General features: G+C 39.5%; 3 protein-coding genes across 3 annotated transcripts in view; 2 read left to right on the plus strand and 1 right to left on the minus strand.

Moving 5' to 3' along the window:
* The first annotated feature begins 42 nt into the window (after nt 1-42).
* On the plus strand, nt 43-4,443 carry LOC145501119 (N(6)-adenosine-methyltransferase subunit METTL3-like). The gene is made up of 7 exons (XM_081480671.1): nt 43-552; nt 739-777; nt 1,407-1,515; nt 1,858-1,923; nt 3,333-3,408; nt 3,649-3,685; nt 4,325-4,443. Exons 1-7 carry the CDS (start codon nt 473-475, stop codon nt 4,440-4,442), a joined length of 525 nt encoding a protein of 174 aa, XP_081336797.1. The 5' UTR covers nt 43-472; the 3' UTR covers nt 4,443.
* Nucleotides 4,444-5,256: 813 nt separating this feature from the next.
* Nucleotides 5,257-7,113, plus strand: LOC145501042 (uncharacterized). Its single transcript, XM_081480603.1, has 2 exons — nt 5,257-5,412; nt 6,171-7,113. The coding sequence occupies exons 1-2, from the start codon at nt 5,266-5,268 to the stop codon at nt 7,074-7,076; spliced, it is 1,053 nt and encodes a 350-aa protein (XP_081336729.1). The 5' UTR covers nt 5,257-5,265; the 3' UTR covers nt 7,077-7,113.
* A 6,499-nt stretch (nt 7,114-13,612) lies between these two features.
* LOC145500948 (uncharacterized) overlaps nt 13,613-21,332 on the minus strand; it is a 36,753-nt gene continuing 29,033 nt past the window's right edge. Inside the window, exons 12-13 of the mRNA XM_081480517.1 lie at nt 14,259-17,885; nt 13,613-13,667 (exon numbers count right to left, since the gene is read on the minus strand). Of these exons, the coding sequence (XP_081336643.1) occupies nt 17,686-17,885 (200 nt within the window). The 3' untranslated portion in view covers nt 13,613-13,667; nt 14,259-17,685. The remainder of the gene's footprint in view (nt 13,668-14,258; nt 17,886-21,332) is intronic.

A 21,332-nucleotide genomic window follows, 5' to 3' on the forward strand; every position in this document is an offset into this window, starting at 1 on the left:
TCTCTGTAGTAATGGCAGGTCCACCGTAGGATATTCATATGGAGGTACACACTGTATTCCATTATTCTACTATAGTGTTACTATTTACTCACTCACTCACACAAACCCAAAGGTCACCATCACCCCTCAGAACGAGTTACTTCATTATATCTTAAGACAACAGATAAGTCCTCAAAGCCATCTTCGTTATTTCTTGATTTACTACACTATTCTCTAAACTAACATTAATCAAATGCATGGCAATCGGAAAGGAGAATTTATCGTGGAAACTTGGAACTGAAATGGTTAAATGGCTTCACGTCAAACGTAACTCTTCGTTTATTCCCTGCTGTTTTTTTTAGTTAAGTTTGTCTTCATATATTTTTTTTACGTTCAAATCTCCTGTTCCAAAAAATGCTTCAACATTCACCAAGAAATTCTTCTAATGTCCTGTGGTCTGTTTTCTCGTATATCTTAGTTACCTTATGGTACAATGTCAGATGATGAGATGCGTAAGCTAGATGTTCCTTCTCTTCAAGATGAAGGTTACATTTTCCTTTGGGTCACTAGACGGTTAGTATGATTCTCGACTGCTATTCTGTGCTAGTAAGCCTAGAATGAATGTAGCTTTAGGTGTAAAAACTTGTATAGAAGCAACATCACTGTCAACAAACAACTGCGCTCTATGAGGCGTTTCATTCTAACAAACCATGAGAAGTGCTTTCATCTTACAAGTCTTGTATATCTTGTTCTCTTCAGCGCCATGGAATTGGGTCGAGAATGCTTGAAACTTTGGGGGTAAGTACAAGAAAGTGTCAAAATGTTGAATGTGCTGTATTCCTCTGATGTATTATGTGACAATTGCTTTTCTAGAGAGCTAAACTTCTTTTGGGTATACATAATTTTATCTTGTTTTCTTCAGCGTTGTGCTTTCCTTTTGCTGCTAGTAAAGAAAGTATGATAAAGTTTTAAAGGTTTTTTTTATTGTCACTGTTGTAACCGCCAAGTGAAAAGATTATGTTTAGATTTCAACATTTGAAGCCATGGAGGATGGAGGAGCTAGATGGAACTCGCCGAAAAAGACGGAAAGCTTCTATCGTTTCCAGTGTACATTGTGCTTACATTATTACTGATGTAAATACTATGGGAAAGAAAACATCTGCTTACCACGCTGCCCTTGACTTCACGTAGAAACGACTGCTCATTGATAAGCTATGCTAGAAGCTTTTTGATTCTTATTCATTCTTCTCCGGCTGCAACGTTTCGACCAAACGCTCTTAAAAGTATCTCACAGTTGTCATTGTTACTGAAATATGTTCCTCGAGGGGAGCGTAGATGCAAGGATTAAACAGTAAAATGTCTCGATGACATTGTGGCGCAAACATTCTCTCGCAACACTGACATTATTAATGTGTTTTGTTTAACAGTTACGCGCGGTGTGATGAGTTAATCTGGGTTAAAACAAACCAGTTACAAAGGCTCATAAGAACGGGAAGGACTGGGCACTGGCTTAATCACGGAAAGGAACATTGCCTGGTGAGATAGTGCTTCTGGCTTAAATCACTGACATGTTAAGCACGTCAGTTCTTGACATATTGGAACGGTGCAAAAAATGTTTCAAAACAAACATTTCAAAACTCTAATTCCTTTCCATGTTCTTGAAGGAACAAGCAAATTGGAAGTATTGGTTTGTTTGTTTAATGAGTACCTACAACCGGTGAAGCCAAACATTTCTTTTCAACAGCAGTGAAAATTGCACATCCAGACCGTCACTCAACTCTCTTACTTTAACAGGCTTTTGTTCGTGTCTTGTACCACTTATTCTAGTGTTGCTGCTCGTTCAAATGTTCATCAGATTTAAAACTTCATGTTCTTCAGGTTGGTGTGAAAGGAGATTGTAAGAATTTTAACAGAGGTCTGGACTGTGATGTTCTAGTCGCTGAGGTTTGTTCGTGTTCATAAATTCTCATCTTAGTGTAGTTAAGGTGGTATGGTACCCTAAAATATGGCGATGTTCATGAAAAATTCAATTTCTTGGAAATACAAGACTTAAGACCCTTGAGGACTGGTCAAAAACATTTTGAAACGATCTTGCCGAATTTCCTTCCAGATGAGTGTGAAATTTAAGGAAAGTACACAGTGGTATAAGTTTTTTTACGTGGCAACGGCCATAGCAACGACTGTTTACTATAAGAACGTGACCAAAAATATAGATTATTTTTAACTTATATGAAGGAAACTATTTAGAAAAAACTTTTAAGACATGCACAACTCGATTGGTATAATTATTTGTGAAAAGCTTTGCCTCAAATTGCCATCACAGGCTCATTCATTTCCCTTATGACAAGGAATATTTCCCACAACTGCGGTAACTTTTTACAAAATAGAACAACCATTGCACCCCCTCCCCCGAGATCCAATCTGCACCCCACCCCCCACTATTTGTGGCTCGTTAAATGCTTAATACTTCGTGTAAAAAACTTAAAGTGCATTTTTCTCAAAAGTTTACTTTTGTACCGACTGACTTCGTGCCAACATTTCTACTTTGCAAGGTTTTAAAGAAGAATTTCTGAAACTTGGGCTCATCGAAGACCAATAGTGTCGTGATGATATAAACCAAAAAAATCGTAACATTTTAAGGTCTGTCACGTGACATGAGATGATTTGTCCACTGGGTGTGGTAAAAAAATAAGGTTATTTCCAAATAGAGCTGTAAAAAGCACTGAAAATAAGAGTTAACTGTCAAAACGTAGGTTCATATCACAGAACAAAACAGAAACTTACATGATATGCTTAATTGACAGTCAATTCTTGTTTTGTAAAAGAGCAGGAAGTGTTGGCGTCAATACTCTAAAACGCTACTTCAAAAGGCTGTGGCTGGTTTCCATAGCAACCATTTTGAGTAAAACTCTAAAAATTTAATTTCTCTTCTTGAGTGCAGTAGCACACGATTGATCTTTCTTCACCATATTTAAACAAACTTTTTGGTCCATATTGAGGGTACCATACCACCTTAAGTAACTCTAAAAGAACAAGAGAAAAAAGGTTGGAAACGAGCACAAAGCTCGCTGTTCTCTTCCTCTTATTCTCTCTATGATCTCGCTTTGCGCATATGTGAATTCCACACCCACCACAGAATTTACAACAGAACTGACGAAAAACGCGGGAGGCATTCATTTCCCTGAGTTGTTAATCCCAAGAAACAAAATCAGGTCGACACGGAGTTCTCGTTATTTTCAAGTAAAAGAGGCAAAATCCTTGGAATCTGAAAAAAACTCCTACAAACATTTTTAGTACAGTATTTTGAAATTTGAACTGAAATTATATTCATTATCAGTAATCTTTTCTCCCAGGTGAGACAGACAAGTCACAAACCAGATGAGATCTATGGAGTGATTGAAAGGCTTGCACCAGGCACAAGGAAAATAGGTGAGAGCAATTGTTCTTTGCATGTGGGTATGAACGGTTCATAGCTTTAGTTCAGAAAATACAAAGACCTACTATCTATCGTTGGCTCCTCTCTTTCTTGGCCAATCAAGAGCTTACTAGTAGATCACGTGCGATTTTTGGAGCACCGATTGGTCGAGGAACTTGGAATACGTGTCAGAAAAAACACTGTTAAGTAGTAAAGTAGACAATGTTTTACTCTTTACTTTTGTGTATTTCTAGAACTGTTTGGAAGACAGCACAACGTTCAACCGAACTGGTAAGTAGTTTATTTTATAGTTCTTCAAAGCGAAAAGTAGAAATTGGATCGTAACATTATGCTAGGTTTGTGTGTAGGACGGTATTTACTCAAAATTCTAGGCCGAGTGTCATTTTCAGGTCTTATTTGTAACCCTGGGCACCTTCACCCCGTCAACGTTTCAGTATTCTATTTGGTTTTGCTCTTTTGGAAGCTCAGTGGAGAGAAATTTACAGGTTTACACTTAAAAAGTGTGGCAGGCGCGGTGGCCTCATGTTCAGTGCGCTCGTCTCCGGATCGAGCGGTCCTGGTTCGAGCCCTGGCCGTGGACATTGCAGTGTGTTTTTGGCCAAGACACTTTACTCTCACAGTGCCTCTCTCCACCCGGGTGTATAAATAGGTACCGGCGAATTTAATGTTGGGGGTAACCCTGGAATGGACTAGCATCCCATCCAGGGAGGAATAGAAATATTCCTAGTCGCTTCATGCTACAGAAATTGGGATAAACTCCGGCCTGATGAGCCACTTGTCTCGTATGCAGACTTCAAAAGTGTAACTGTGGCGAAGTAACTTACTCTGGTAAACTAGCTACAAATATTGTAGTTGTTACTGTTTGTGGACAGTCTAGCGTATAATTGGGTGTTTGTTTTCTTTCAACAGGATAACTCTGGACAATCAATTGGATGGCGTTCGACTTTTAGATCCAGACGTGACAGCGCGCTTCAAAAAACGTTATCCGGACGGAAATGTACTTAAACCACCCACCACTAAAGCGTAGCACACTGGTGATGTTTACTCTTAACGACAGACCAGAAGCGAGTTCCGCTGAACAAAATTCATGTCCAGCAAAACAAGCTGTGAATGTCAACTCCAAAAGTAAAAGGGCTTGATTTTGGAGTATTTTAGTTTACAAACCAGTGGAAGACATGGCAATGTTTCTTCCTGGCAGCAGAAGAACAAACGATACACTAGACCAAGTTTTTCTGCGCTGGGCTGCCTTTTAACCCTCTCAATAAACAGGAAATGATGCTTTGTTTTGAACATTTTTAAATTGTTAATCTTTATTTAGCAGTAACAACATGCAACCTAACCCACTTGTGCTCTTTCATTCCTTTGTTTCCAAAACAGGAATGCGTTGCGAAATCGCTTACTGTTCTTCCACGTTCGGAATAATTAACAATTATTGGACAAGGTTGAGCAAAACATCGTGATTTGTCAGTGAGGAGCAGATCAATGCAAATAATTGATCCGCGAGACACTGGCAAATAACGAAATTTTGCGATAACCGAGTTCAATAATTGCTTTATCATTCGATCACAAATTTGTTTTCTTATTTAAATCACTCTCTGACGGCTCAGGTGAGCAATCTGCCATTTTTCACCAGAGATCATGGTTACAATTACGCATGAGCAGAATATGATTTGCAGCAAATGGAATCGATCTTACCATGCGTCAGTGCACGCGCACGCGCGCTTGTGACAACATCCTCGCGCGCTTGCATCTTGTTAGTTAAGAATTACTAGACATTGTGACGTCAATAGCGGGTTGCTTATTACTCGTGCGCGGAGTTTATTCTTCGCAGTTTACCGAGCTCTGCTAACATGAATATCATGGATATCGAGAAAACTACAGCAGAAAGAGAATTCCTGCAATATTTGCATGGGTACCCTGGGGAACCGGAGTGGCTGACCGCATTGCTTTACGGGAAGAAAAGTCACCTAGAACCGGACATGGCAGAAATGGAACAGGTGAGTAAACACAGATGGGTTGAAATGCAAAATAAAGTCGGAAATGTTACCCTTATCTAGCGAAGTAACCAAGAATGACAGTGAGGGCCAGGGTATCAAACGGTTGAGGCAACATTGCATATAGAGAATAAGTCTCTTAATTAAGTGAACTCAGTTGATCACAAGCGGCACGCTGTGTTTGATAATGTGCAGCAAAGTTTGAAGACTGAAGTAGTTCGCTGTAATGACGTGGGGTACTTACAACTATGAATTATTTCCTCATTTTTACCATTCAGTTGCTAACCACACTCGGTCATCCGTTGTTTTTTACTACTTTTCACCTTTGTGAAGAGTTGGTTGTGCGTAGTGACAAGCAGCGAAACTTAATCTTCAGTCATGGTTGGAATAAAATGGGAAATATAACCAGCCCTCTAGGTCTACTCTGCAGGAATCAATGATGAGCTCCCGTTAAACCAAAACGTGCTATTTTTGCGATCAGTTAAATGAAAAATTAACGCCATCCCTCTGGATGGTGTTAATTTCTCATTTAAATTAACCAAGGCTTTTTTTTTCTTTTCACAAAAAGAATAAAAAAAAGAACATTTGTTTCTCGGTTGTCGCTTTTTGCACACCAGGCTAGTTTGGATTCCTGCCTTTAAAGAAACCTGAAAGAAATATTCGCTTGCACTTTGTAGACTGACTTTAATTAGAGTCTTCATGTTTTCCTTTTAGCGTTGTAACATTTTCACGTAACTAAGTCAACTTTGTTGTTTCCGTAGATGTTAGTAAGTCTTCGCATCCATGTTCGTGTTCTTTACGCAAAACAAAAAAGTCTGGCAAACAAGATCAAGAATTCCGAACAAATAGCTGAGCAAAGAAATGAACATTTGTCAGTCAAAGACAAAGAAATTCGGCAAATGGTGGCGCAGATTAGTGATCTGAAACGACAACTTGAACTGGAGCAACTTCGGCTAAATCTAACACTGAAAGACGCCAAACATGCTGCCGAGAAGGAGAACATTAAACTGAAGAATGCAATGGAGAAAGCTGCGGCAGTCTTCGAAAACCAGAAAAAAGGATTACAAAAAGCGCTCTTGGAGAGCAAGGAGGAAGTATGTCAGCTTAAGAATCGCTTGGAGGAGAGCGTGCAGGAAACCGCTGCTTTGACGGAGAATTTCAAGAACTTTTATGAAGATTATGTGAGGCTGGAAGAGGATTTGTCCAGTATTGAGCAGCATCTTGTTCCAGTACAAAAACAGTTTCAGGAGCTAGCAAAGGCCATGAATTTACAGCCTGAAGAATTGCACTACAGGCTTGATAAATTGAAACAAGCTCTAGGCAACAAACAAAATGCTGGAAACCTAAACGAGCTGTTGCTAAATACACTGTTGGTGGCGGATAAAGATGAAGTTACTCCTAAAGACAGTCAAGTAGCGTCTTCTTCCGGGGGAAGCAGTGCTTCAGACAGCTTTAATGAACCCCAAGTAAAGCCAGGTTCTTCCAGCGACATCGAGGAAGGTGACCCCTCCTGTCCTTTCAGTCAAAAGTTTTTCCCTGAGCAGCTGGACAATTCAGCTCAAAAAGAAGCAAGAAACAAAAATAAGCCGGAAAGAGGAAGAGCAGTATGGTCTAAGATTGGCTTCAAGATTCTTAAGTTACCTCTGAGACAAAAGAAATCTCGGTAAGGTTTAAAGACATAAAAAAAAAAAAAAAACATTGATAAAATAAATAAATCCATGATTTAGCCTAAGTCAGTGGAGTAAGGCACAAGTAGTTTAATTGAAACTAAACATAACGTTTAAATCCCAGCTGGCAACAGGCTAGGAGTTAGTTAGTTGGGTCTGCGGTGAAACAACTCCAGCTAGTGATCAGAGTGATTACTAATGTTAGTCATCTTACATTTGTCTTTGTATGACACTGAAAGCAAGGCAGTTTTTAGCAATACATAAAGGAAGAACTTCAACTTGAATGAAGATAAGCTTCTGAAACTATCAAGTCAATTTGGTTACTGCGAACCAACCCTTCCTCAAGCCCCTAATGTTTTCGTTGACCAAGCTTACCGTCAAGATGGCTGTGTATTGGCCATGTGCTTTTAGGCGTATTTGAGGACTTAGACTTACGAGGCTAATATTCAGTCCTTGACAGAGCAAGCTTGTTCAATAAAGGATTAATTGAATGACATTAATGACACCATTTTTCTCGCGGGACACAGCGGGCAATCCGTTGCGAGCAAGCCAGCAGGTCTATCTTGCCCGCTCGGCCAACCAATCACAGGGAGGGGGGGCTGGCTCATACATTGCCCACTCGCAGAGCTAGCCGTGCAATAAATGGGGTTTTTTATCATTTCGAGCATATGTACACTAAATGTGACCAACAGTTTGGGCAGAACAAGGTCGTTGAGGAGCTGTAGAAATGCAATTAATAGTAAATCATTCTTTTCGCTCCAACCTGAAAATATGAATTCTTCTAACAGGTTACAACAGATTCCTATCAATGTAAGTGGTGAGAATCTAGTGTTATATCAACAGTATCAAGACGACATTCCCTAGTTGATGATTGTCTTTATTCTGCTCGCCTATTTTCATGACATTTCAGTGATGTGAGAAATCACATGATAATCAGAAATTTTTCAGATGACTTGGAAACCACCACCCAATGTCATTGGCCCTTTCCTCGCCTTTTCTCTGCTAACAGCTTTACTAGTACATGTAGTTCAGCAGATGTTCCCAGGATTCCTGTCACTTTAAAGTGAATGAAATCCCTGGAACAGATTGTCGTTTCTAGCAAATCTTTGTTGAAATACTCCAAGATGTTCTGATTTTTGGTCAAAATTAATAGGACTATTTGAACAACAGTCGTGCCAGGGTGACGTCATGTTAGTACAGTCGAACTACGATTATCCGTACCTCGATTATCCGGACTTTTTCTCTAGTCCCAATTTTGTCATGAATATTTATTAGTCATGATCAAGATCCGCAGCAATATTCTTTTTTTTAAACTATAGCATTAAAAAGGGCAGTCAAAAGCGAGTTTGTTTTGCTTTTAAGAGCAAAAGCAGCACTCGCACGCGTCGTAACTAATGAAGACCACACGAATGAGTTCTGATTAGCTCAGAGTTGATTGGTTCAAGATATACAGTAGACCATACTGTTTTCCAAACGATTTGTGAAAGTGTTGTTTCACGATTAAATGTTGCTTTATTTAAACAGTTTTGTTCTTCATTAATATTCATATTTTCGATTATCCGGACCCTCGATTATCCGGACTATTTCGTCTAGTCCCAACGAATCCGGATAATCGAGGTTCGACTGTACGTTACATTGCGTAGTAACTTTAGGAACAAAAATCGCGGGTTCGTTTAGTCCTCGGACGCTAAATGTCTCCATAAACTAGTACTTATAACTGCAACGCAGGTGTACTTTGTTCTGATAAATGCACACGAGGACGTAAACAGTCAGTTAGAAGAGGCGATTCTTATGCGTTCCTTTCACGTCCTTGTGTGTTTTACTTAGGTTAGGCTTTTCTTATTGAAGAGCTGTATAGTTCTTAATATCGATAGATTCAGTTCTACTCTTCTCTTTTCATTTTGCAGGAATTGAAGCGAAATCAGCTCCTGTGTTAGTCGTGCAGATTGCTTTCTCGTTTACATCAGTACTCGCTTCGTATTCAATTTCTCGCTTGTCTTGTTTATTGTTCTTTTCCTTAACTAATGGAACCCGGTTTTTATCTTCTTTGAAAACTGTATTATATGCACATGTGTTTCTCACTCATGTATTACCTGGCAATTACTAAAAGGAATTCGCTGGTTAAGAAGCAAATAAGACCAAAATAAACTAGCATTCTCGCTCACGTTTATACCTGTTATTGTGACGACCTCTTACTGGGCAGGGGGCCTAATTTGAATACGAAAACCTTATAGAAAACGAAAACCAAACAGACAAGACAAAGCAAAACAAAAAAAAACTAAGTCTCTCAACCCGAATGATCCCTTATAATGAAGGTATTTGTCCTGTTCTTTAAGATTGGGTACGACGTACTTAAACTTTAATTTTTGAAACGTCCGTTTACAGCATTACCTCTACTATTAAATGAAGATCTAAACTGCGCCTAATTAATGCTGGGTTAGTATACAAAGTTTAAAAAATTGATTAGTTTCTACATGGGAGGTAGCCTAACTAGCTTAAATATTTTTACAATTTCCAACGTTGTCAACATTTTGGGTCCCCAAATTAGCATGAGATTTTTCTCAGCCCATCAGGTGTTTTCACGTTAATATTTTATTATCTACGAGCTTGTTTTGTCTAAGATCAGGGCGGTACGGCGACAGGTCTTTCCTCGTGCAGGGGACGGATCCTGAATGGAGGTGGGGGGGGGGGGGGGAGTTGTTGTACACTTAAATAACTTCGACCCCATCGGCGTGGATGGAAAACGCCGCAGGCAAGAACTTCTAGAGGGAAAATGTTTTTCCGATTTTACCATCTAAAACAGCATTTCCATCATTCCTGGCACTTGAAAAACGTTTGTGACGACATGATATATCTGTAGTTTCCTTATAAATAATGCAATGACGAAAGGTTCATCATCTTTTCCCGCTGAGACAATCAGGCAATTAGTGGAACCGAAGTCAAACAACTACGTATAAAACAATTTTATTCCATTAGTTTTATGATGAGTAGAACAAATAACAAAAAAAAAAAAATGCTTCTCAAAGGGGGGTTTGTAATCTCCTTAACCCCTCCCCTGGATCCGCCTCCACAACAATTGGCCAATAAACGGGCGACAAATTTGAAACTTATTATACAAAACCCATATTGAAACGTGAGAACATTTCACCTTGTTTTAGTGCATCCAGGCTTCGACACAAACTTCTATCTAATCTAATGTAAGCATAAGGTAATTCCACAAAGGTCTCGCTTATGTAAGCCTGTGAACAAAATCCCTATTGGAGCCCAGTTTTTTCTGGGTGTCGTTTCACATCAAACACTTTACTTTTTGTTTGGTTCTACAATACATACTGAGAGGCTATGGTTAGTAATCACTGTCAGTTTCTGGAATGTACCTTGGAATGTTATCCTTAACAGAATTTTTCACTGATTCTACTCGGATAAACTGATCATTTTTTTACTTATATATATTCACTACAATCTCGTAGAGGAACGTTCACGTGACGCTCCACTTGGTCGAATTTAAAGCGGCTTTTGTTATCACATCAGTGAACAACATCTACCTGAAAGACAATGACATAAAATAACCCCTATTACTCCACGACGAGGTTAGTTCAGAGGGCCAATAACTAAAATCAACCAATCAGATTACTTCATTGCCGGTGCAATATGCTTTAAGTATCGGACCGAAAGCTGTCTCTAAAGGTCAGGCCACACTAGGGTACAAGTCCCTCGAAGAGTTTACACCAGGGGACTGGTTGCAGGGACTAATTCCTCGTAGCATTCACACTCGGGGACTAATTGGACAGGAATATAGTAAAACCTTTGGGTGCAAAAGGTAGCATTCTTTCACTCTGCGGCTTTTCTAATGTGAAACCGAAATTATTAAGCTTAAATTTACAATTTAGCATTGAAATAAATCGGCGCAATGACAAAAAAAATGCATGTTGATAAGTCAATAAAGATGGTGAATTTTAAGCTCGGTAATAAAATGTGAAGGTGAATTAATCAACATGACACGAGCGTGGGACAAAGAAAAATTCTGAGTTCCCGACAGAAATCGAACCCATGACCTCCCGAACACCGGGCGGGCGCTCTATCTACTGAGCTACGAGAACTCATGGAGAGCAAGGTCATTTAACTGAGTTCATATATGACAGGTGTCCTGCATACTGCTAGGATCAACACTATCGAAGTCATCGTGAGTAGTGATAAGTCAATCAAGATGGTGAATTTTAAGCTCCGTAATGAAATGTGAAGGTGAATTAATCAACATGAAATCGAACCCATGACCCCCCGAACACCGGGCGGGCGCTCTATCTACTGAACTACGAGAACTGTCGGGGACTCAGAATTTTTCTTTGTCCCACGCTCGTGTCATGTTGACAGATAACAGAGTTATAATTTTTTTTTCAGATAATTCTATCACAATTCTCGTGGTAGCAACACCTTCAACATCAACGCCGTATTCCCGAACCGCCGACCGAGCGGCGAGGCACTATCAAACGTGAGTATACGTCTAGCCCGCGCTAGAGAATTACGCGCTTGATGTTTTTTTATTTCGAAAAAGACGTTTGCGATATTTTTCAAGTTCGTGATCGTGGAATTTTTTCTAAACATTTTCAGTCGTGTAATACAGCTTCTCGGGGCCCTACTGGGAGAATATCGGCACTCATTTTTTTTTAGGATCTCGGGCCAATTTTCTCCCAGTACAACCCTCGCGATTGGTTACTGAGTTAGATGTATGTAACGACATACAAACAGGACATCACATTTAATTACTGACTTAGCCATCTATCAGTTTGAAGTTGACGGGAAAATTCGAGCGTTACTCACTCGTGAGACCAAAGCGACAAATGGCTCATGCTCGAAACGTTAGGGTTACTAAAAATAAGTGATAAATAACTAACTCCTTCGCATTGAAACGGAACAAGGTCATTACCAGAAAAAGCATTCGTTCGCTAAGAGACGTAGACTGGGCATTACTGTGTAGGGAAGCTTTTTAGGGTAAGTGGGAGTATCCGAATATCTGCTTCTCTTTTCTGTGCTTTGGCAATGATGGCCTTTATGATAATAACTTTGATTCCCTCTTACTACTTGGACTGGGGTGAATTGGACTGGCTGAACATGATTTATGTTACAGCTTTCCTCAAATTATTTGCGTGATTGTTAATAGGCGCAGTTAGCACCATTCTTTCAGATCTGGACAGTTGTGACTCTATGTGCTGCAAATACTTGTTTAACTAGTATAGGGTGGACGAAGTGAATTCAAGAGCCTTTTCATCTGGAGAAACTGAGTAATCGTTAACAGGTAATATTGTCCTTCACTCCAAGACCTCTTGAAATCGATTGCCCTGGCAACGTTGAATGATACGATGCCATAGGCTTCCGCTGGAGAGCTATTTGCAGCTGACGTGTCAATGCTATTTGACTATTGCTCATAGGAGCTTGAAAATAGAGTGGATCCACAAAGTTGGATGTTGCTTCCATTTCACAACAAGATGCCGAGAGTATGATATTGTCAGGATTACTGATCTTCTAACCTCGACTTTGCACGAAAGCGAAGGAGAAATATTTCACTTGAACATTTCGAATCCCGGCGTTTATCTCAGTTTATCTTATCAAGCTGAACCGTTCAGTCAAATGATTTTACATAAAATGTGACATCATCTGCAGCTTCCGGTTGGGGAACTTCCTGTCATGCAGAATATTACTTCATAGGTTCTAAGTGACGGGAACACAAACTGACGTTCTTCATAGGCGAAGAAATTTTCCCTGCGTCAAATCCTATTATTATATGTCACATTAGGTTTACGGGTTCTCCCTCGCCTTTCGTATGCGTGCTAACCATGTGTCGGAAGAAACCAGCTGCGATGAGCCGGCGCCGTCAAATAGTGGTACGTGTTTTTCCAAACTTTGAGAACGTGATCCTTCGTGCTTGTTCCAAGGCTTGGTTGAAAATTGGAGTAAATGACGTCATTTACTCAAAAATACCACACGGGTTAAATTATAATAATAATAATTAGTACAGCAATTCTCATAAAGAATAACAAAAACTTGGGCTCTTTTCTTTGTGCAATTTTTTACCCTAATTGTTATTTTAATTTCAACCCGTGCGGTATTTTTGAGTAGATGACGTCAATTACTCCTATTCTCAGCCAAGACTTGGAACAAGGAAAATTAATGGCGGTCGTAAATTCTCAGAAAAAAGGTCCGAAAAACGTGGTTCTAATGTTCGTAATAGATTGAAATTTAGCAAAATATCTAGGAAAGACTTATTGTGTACGAAAATGTAAAAAAACGGATATCGAGAATTTGATCATAGGGACACTTAAAGCAAAAGTTGTAAATTCATATTAGTCACGAGCTACATTATTTCAAGCAAGGAAACATCACATTACAGCTGGATACAAAAGGGTTGTGCTTTGACGATTTGTAGTTTAAAACGCACTTGTCTATTAGACTTCTAAATACTTGAAAAATTGCGAAAACATCAGACACGTTCGTGTGACGTCTTTTTTCAGCTACAGTGGTTGTATTTGATTATACTATAATACCTGTTCGAGTAGGAATCATGGTTTCCCTCATTTGATGTTTAGAAACTTCTTCTTTCTAAGTTAAAACAACAATAACAATGGTCAAAATTTTATGGGAAAACAAAATAAAATGAAAAAACAATAAAGAGCTTGAGTCCATCTGATAAAGAACAACTGGTCTAGATAACAAAAGGAATTCTCCTTTCAAACGCATTTTGTTTGCTAAATAAAGTGTTGTTTACATATTTTTCTTCACAAGTCCATGTCTCTTTGTAACAAATGCTATACAGCTGTTTGGAGAGAAGTTGTTCAACGGAAGCATAAAAACATACGCGACGGTGCCAATAGTTATTTTGGGTAGTGGTAGTTCACCATTGTTTGATCGAAGTTCACGGTGTTCCAAAGCTATGAATAACCCTATTCATGCTATCCTGGTGAACTTCAAAGAAGCAACAGAAAATTAAACTATCATCACTCATAGTAGCTATCGGGATTGTTGCCTGCCCGTTTTCGCTTTTCAAGGATAACCCTTCTTGAAACAACAATGCAAACACACAAACGGTACTCGAAAAATCTTTTAATGCCTTGGGTTTCTCCACAGCAATCCTTTAAAACTTTGAGAAAAATTGATATGTTATTACTGTTATTGCAACAATTGAATAATTACCTGCCCGGCTTGACTTCCAAACGTCCACTGTGTTGTTTCTATTAATCATTGAAAAAAAAGAAAAATGGTAAATTAGTCTTTGGCTTTTCCCTTGTTGTCTCTGCTTTGACTTTGTTCTTTGGTCCGTTGAAAAAACCCTGCGCTCTGATTGGTTAGGGCACTCATGAGCGCCTACACTACTCGTAACATATCTTTAAATAAAGAAGATTTATTTATTTATCACAATATTGAAGCCAGTTACATTCAGGCCCTGTGACGTATAAGGAGGGCACTTGTCCAAAACACGGCTCTCGAATCGGTAGATTCAAAATTTTCTGCGCTCTGATTAGCAAGGGACCTGTTGAGCATCCTACACTACTCGTATAAACATATGTTCAAATAAAGGGGATTTCATTATTTATCACTTGCACTTCCTTAATTGAATAAAAACTCCTCTCAATCGATGAATGATATTTGTTTTTCCGCTAAACCGTTTCAACAATTGGCAATTACACTACTGGTGCTTCTACGAGCGAATGGCCAACGAGAAACAATGGAATCATGGGAAGCCAGAGCTGAGATGTTAATTGTTTAAAGTTTCAGAGGCACACCATTTCAACTATGAACGGGTGATTATTCATGGTGTTAGCTCGGTCGGGATAGCTGCTTCACACAGTTACTGAAGATTAAACAAACTTTTCAAAAAGGTTCGATAAACATCGCTGCTACAATGGCAACAAATAGACCTTTTTCGACTGGGCGGTTTGTTGCAGACCATGTGATGATACTCTTGAGAATTCTTCCTTTTAAGTTTTCAAATAGTCGTGTGCATATGAATAAATCATTTGAAGATGGATAAAAGAATGCTCTAGAGAATATCACGTGGTCTGTAATGGAAAACAAACCGCCCAAGGAAAAAACGTCTATAGACGGCGTTGCGGCTTCCCGTTATCAACAATCTTTTTCAAATCTAGATCTGAACTTTTAAAATGACCTAAAGCCTCTTGAATTCTGGATGTAGATCTTCAAGACTGAAAAGTTTGGAAAAGCTCTATGAGAGTGTAGCAACTAGAATTTTCTTTGAGTATTTTAAATTCCAGGTTTTTGCGTGCCGCTTACCTATGGGAATTACGTAACCAACCATTAGTACTTAACCCATCATTATGCATATTGCATATTGTCAGTGCTTGTTTGCGGCTGCCGGTAAGTTTTTCCCCGGTTTCTACCGCGTTTCGGAGTAGAATTCCACTGTTGTGAGGTTCCGAATTATTGTTGTCAAGAGATTTATCCTGCTGGACTCGTCACAGTTTGTGAGTTTATTTTTCTCCGTTTTTAGTTTGCAGTTATATCTTTGTACTTAGGTATTTTGTCTTGTTTATTTTTCAGTTGAATCACATTACATCACATGACATCACGTTACATCACACACACCCATAATTACTCTTATTTACTATCGCGCTTATGCGAACCATGATTAAAAACTGTGCATTCAAACTGTGGCATCGATTTCTGTAGCGTCTATACCTACAGAGAGTGTTTTCAAATAAATTGGGTTTACATCTTCCGCCTTGGCTTCTGGGGAAACAGCTGCTGAGCATTTTCACTTCCGAAACAATGAAACGGAGGACATGTTGGTGTGCGGGCAACCCTAAAACTAGGAAACCGGAGAACGGAATCCGAAACCAGAAACTGGAAACCGGAATCCGGAATCCATAAATCAAAGAAAACAAGTTCTTAAAATACGCGAAAATTACTTTGCATAGCTTTTACCTGTAAAAAGTAAGAGGCCAAGTAAAAAGGACCTCAAACTTATCCTTTTTTGAAACAAAAATTTCCCATCTATTGAAATTCGTGCAATGATTATTTCTAGCAAGGGCTATGATTATGAGAATCTAAATATCGTGCATTGTAATTTGATTCCAAGCACCCTGAGAGCGTCTAAAATAAGCTTGCTGGTAATTGCCATTTTGTTTAATAAGTGAACTGCAGTTTACAGGAGGTGTAAATTTGGCCTTTTGATTTACCCAATGGATAGCTTTATCTAGCTATTGAACAACCGGGCCAGATGTATAGGTAAGGGTTGTTCAGAACTACAATAGTCAATAATTTCTTAACAATTACAGTTTGTGGCTGAAGTAAAGCAAAGAAAATGAAAAAAAACCAAAATAATTTTTCCCTATATTTATTTATTAGACATTGCTGAAGTGAGTTATTTCTATCGTCATTCATAATATCTGGATTTCGGATTACAGATTCTGGATTCCGGATTCCGGTTCCGGTTCCGGATTCCATGTTTTAGGGTTGCCCTGGTGTGCCAAAGCTATCCTGTGCGAGTTGAATTCTTTTTCAATGTAAACACTTTCGCTGGGTTTATGTTACATATTTTGCGCACAGAAATCTACGCCAACGAAGTGAAAAGTACACATTTCAAAAGCAGCATTGGTTTTGGTTGAAGAGAAGAGGGTACACAACACGCAGCCAAACTACAGCTTTCTGTTCGCACAAAAAGTCGTACACATTTCGTGAAGACATGTCTGCAAGGTTTTTAAATGCCATTAACACTTCCTTCAAACTTTAAATGGACAACTCATCTACTACAGTCTACAGTAAGCTTTCTCAATACTCGAAAGTCCACAATATTGCACTGACAACACTCGAAAGAAAGCACATGGACGAAAATGGAGATGACGTCATTCGCCCCTGACGAATTTTTTTGGGGGGGGCGGGGCAAATTAGTGTCCCCACAAAGATACATACAGGAAAACTCGATTTTCCTCCGTTACCCGATTATTACCTGAGTAAATCTCCAAATATAATAAGCTTACTATTCGAACAATGTGATTATGATTTCTAAGTACAGTAAACAAATGCAAGTCAACTTTAATCTGGTAATTTATTTTACTTTTGAATATCTAATTTGAGCAAAGAGATACTGTCTTTGAATTTGTGGTCGCCGATGGAGACATTTTAAACGTCTGACGATTCAAAGCAATGAATATTGGCTTTCAAAAGTATAATGGCTCCTGTAGAACCTGCACTGGACACATGCCAAGTCTGTCCTAGCTTTCGTGAGGAAATAAACTCTTGTTTGTCTCGATTTGTCGACTTGTATTAATACCTGAAAGTGAAACAATTGCAAACGGGTTTCGCTATTTGTAATTAATTACGAAGCTACATTTTCGACACGTAAAAGAAATGAACTCAAAACCAAGCTCACAATGAAAAACGACTTACCTTTAAAACTAAAAGCGGGGGAAACAACTAGAGACCACACTCACAACCAAATTGGCTGATTCAGACTAGTGCACCGTACTACACTAGACCACGTGACAGGCGCTCGACTCTCGTGGGCAAACAAATAAATACATAAATCCGATCGCCCCATAATGTGGCTACACACTTCATGTAAGCCACACAACAAATCAGTCCGTTGGGGCTTGAACAAGTTTTATTGATTGAGCGTAATATAAACTGATGCGGTTGGTGAGTGACCTTTCATAAGACAAAGGGACAACGAAAAAGCAAAAATAAACAAAATAAAGAAAGAAAATACGAGGAACAACTTACGCCTGTCCTGGATCAGTTCGAACTTTGACAAAAGATCAGTGTTGGATGACATAGTGGTGCCATCCTCCAGCGGCGGCAGCACTATAGGGTGTAAATTTATTAAAATAAATTGCCTGGGACAGTAATCGGATTTCTAGTTTTCTGATGGACTCTTTTTAGACTACCAGCTACTAGCATAATCCACTGACCGACTATCAGGTAAACATCAGGAGCCATAATCGGGGACGGAGACCGTAAGTCTCGGGATTCGCGCGCACCTATGATATGGGACAATTTTTCTATTTTTAGAACAAATTGCGCCATCCTGACGTCACATATCCGCGCGGATTCACGCACATGTCAGGGGCTCTCGCGTGGATGTTGTCACGTTGCCTGATCAAATGGTGAGAGTTGAGAGATTCTCTTGCGTATTTTACACAGCGATGGCAGGGAATAAGGCAGGGAATACGAACCAGGGCGCTTATATGTAGTTTTATGCTCTAAGCTAACGGAAAAGGTGGGTTTTCAGGGTCGAAAACAAGACTTCAATCTCGCGCTGGGAATGAATAATAAGATCTGCTCACGCTAGTTGTAAGCTTACGCGTATGCTTAAGAATATAGCAAGAAAACTCTCTACTCTGGTATCGAGTTAATTTGTGAGTTTCTCAGACAATGTTTAATCATAATCAAAACCTGTTTTGATGGTTTCGTATTGTCTCTGCTTGTTTGGTGAGTTTGCAAAAGTTTTTGAAAGGAAAGTCTGACGCGTACAATTAGCTCATTTGCATAGTGCATGCAGCTCGTGCACTTTCAAGTCCGAGTCGGTGTTTTCAATTGTCAACAAATCTTGAAAAAGATTTCTTTCGTTATCTTTTGTGCTGAGATGCTGCAACAAATTTCAAGAATGCAAAAAAGGCTACTAACATCATGTGTGTTTCTTCAACATAAGCATAGTGAAGTTTTACACCGCGAAAATGAAAATAGACAAGGAGTTTTGATAACTCGATCATCAAAATCGAAATCGTTATTCCAAGTTGATTAAAGAAAGCGTCATCGTAACTTTGCTGATTGTTTCTGCTTTATTCACATATTTTCAGCTTAGCTTTTAATATGTTCTCAAACATTTATCAATCTTAAACATATTTAAAAACTATAGAGCTATTGTTTGAGTTCGATGTACGCTTTCACACGAAAGTGCGGCGGAAGTACAATTTGTCATGTTTACTGACTGTACAAAACACGCATCGGCGGGCGCTCTCATTCATCGACAACAGAGAATTAGCCTGCGTAGCAAGCGTTTTCGTGGGGTTTGGAAGCAAAGAAAGACCGAGGAACGGGATTTTCGGTGTTTTGTCTGCGCGGAAAATGGGGCGAGAACCAAAAAAAAGAAAGAAGGGGGTGGCAGAGGGGAAGGAAGGAAACGCTTGCAGACAAACCCCTGGATTTTGAAAACCTCCGTTCGCCAGCGAACGGGGCTCGTGATTGGCTGGGCTAGCCCAATATTATTGACATGTGTCGATCAAAGGTATTTTAATACCTTTGAGTGCCAGACAAAAGGGGAAGACGCGTTCGAAGCTTGTTTACAAAACGCTTTAACTTTTCTCACTGAACGAGGATTTAGTCGTCAGCTTCGACAGTACGTTAGAAATCCTGTAGTGCAATGCCGACGCTTTGGTTTTTCGAAGCCTGCACATTATTGCAGAAGCAAGCGCGACACAATTTGCAGTTGTTCCTTTAATTTTAACATCACTTTCTTGAATGCCACATGCGCCAAGGACAAGATAATAAACCACGGGACAGAAGATTCGCACTACTGCGTGGGAAAACCTAGTGAATTCGTCTGGCCAAGGGGAAGATTATCTTTATTCAGATACTGGTCAAGATAATCGTTATTTTCCCTCTCAGATGTTTGAAGCCTCTGCTGCCCAAATTCCAAACTTTTCCGAGAAGACTTTCCGTTGTTTGTTTTTGCTACAGGCGATAACACTCGAACCGATTTGCGGATCTGGCGTTTCCAGCAAACGCTTCTTTACTGGAGTTGCCTTTGTGGGAGCTGACTTGCTAATTTTACCTTGTATCGATTCCTGGACGAATGAATACTGTGATCCAAGATTTCGAATCTTGCGAGCACAAGGATTACTAACGCGACTTGAATACTTCTCACATTTTAACTTTCTGGTAGATTTGTGCTAAAACTTCACCCTTGCAGGCCTTCCTTTTAGACGGATTGAGTGGAAATATAGCTTGATTATAAATTACCAAATTTTATTCATCGAGATTTCTCCGTTCCCACCGTGCGTTCGTTGTTTCAGAAATATTTTGACAAGTTAAAGTTTATTTTGGTTCAAAGTTCACTTCCGCTACGGAAGGCCGAAGATTTTATTGGTTAATTTTACGACAGCCGATGACAGCACGAAATCTCAGTGTGCGCACTCGGGCATGAAAGGCCAAGTGGGCGGTTTTCAAAATCCAGGGTTTGTCTGCAAGCGTTTCCTTCCTTCCTTCCCCTCCCCCTCCCCCCTCTTTTACTCGCTCCATTTTTCGCGCTACAATTCTTTGCTTTCGAACCCCACAGAAACGCTTGCTACGCAGGCTAACAGAGAATCTACTGGATTTTTACACGAATAAAACTGAGCAGTATCTACGGACGTAAAGTTATTAAGCCTTGATGAAACATCAAGCGTTGCTTACAATTCAAGCGAAACTCAAACTAGCAATTATTTTGTTTTACTTTTCGGTCGCGATAGACTGACAAATTCCTCGCAAGAGTGTGGCAAGAGGAGCTAGGAAACTATGAAGTCCTGAAGCTCTGCTATATCTAAATATATCCAGCTAGTTTTTTGCTGTGTAATGGAAAAGCTGTTAATCTTCAACATATGTGAAATTTAAAGTGGAGTAATGTACAGCTCATGTAAAAGAAGCATCAGTCAGAACACAACTTGGTCAGCGATATATATAAGCTTACAGCGGAACATACCTAAATTCGACACTGTCTTACTTCACTCAAACTGGAGCAGCTTACGACGAAAATACTTAAGCAAAATTCCAACAGACGTAAACGCGTTGAGTTGTGGGACAAAAACATGAAACATTTCGGGAATTTCGGACGCCATTTCCCCCGCGCGACATCCGCAAAAATCCTCGCAGCATATACGCGCGTGTGCCGCAGGTGATGGCGCAATTTGTTCTAAAAATAGAATTATTGTCCCATATCATGGGGACAACCCCAATACTTGAAATGGCGCGCGCTTACGGTCTCCGTCCCCGATTATGGCTCCTGATTATATATGAGTGTTTGTTCTTATGACCATTTATGCACTTGCGCTAGGCCGCGCAAGCCCGGTATAGTGACTGTTGATTCATTAAACAAACGCGCTATAGACTTTGTAAGGGAAACTCCCTTTAGTTCTAAATATACTTAAGCAAAGTTACTCTAAAATGTAGAAATAAACTTCACTTGTAATGTAATGTCACGCGTAAGATATACATTATCTACTCTTGGTGTACCAAATGTGATTCCAAATGGCTGTTGGAACGTTACCACGATCA

Source organism: Orbicella franksi, chromosome 10 (assembly GCF_964199315.1).
Source record: "Orbicella franksi chromosome 10, jaOrbFran1.1, whole genome shotgun sequence".
Lineage (NCBI taxonomy): Eukaryota > Metazoa > Cnidaria > Anthozoa > Scleractinia > Merulinidae > Orbicella > Orbicella franksi.

Bases quoted from the DNA above. Each gene is read 5' to 3' on its own strand.
- LOC145501042 (XM_081480603.1), top strand. From the start codon at position 5,266: ATGAATATCATGGATATCGAGAAAACTACAGCAGAAAGAGAATTCCTG. The intron at 5,413-6,170 runs GTGAGTAAACAC...TTGTTTCCGTAG, and splicing joins ACATGGCAGAAATGGAACAG to ATGTTAGTAAGTCTTCGCAT.
- LOC145501119 (XM_081480671.1), top strand. From the start codon at position 473: ATGTCAGATGATGAGATGCGTAAGCTAGATGTTCCTTCTCTTCAAGAT. The intron at 1,516-1,857 runs GTGAGATAGTGC...CATGTTCTTCAG, and splicing joins ACGGAAAGGAACATTGCCTG to GTTGGTGTGAAAGGAGATTG. The intron at 1,924-3,332 runs GTTTGTTCGTGT...CTTTTCTCCCAG, and splicing joins GTGATGTTCTAGTCGCTGAG to GTGAGACAGACAAGTCACAA.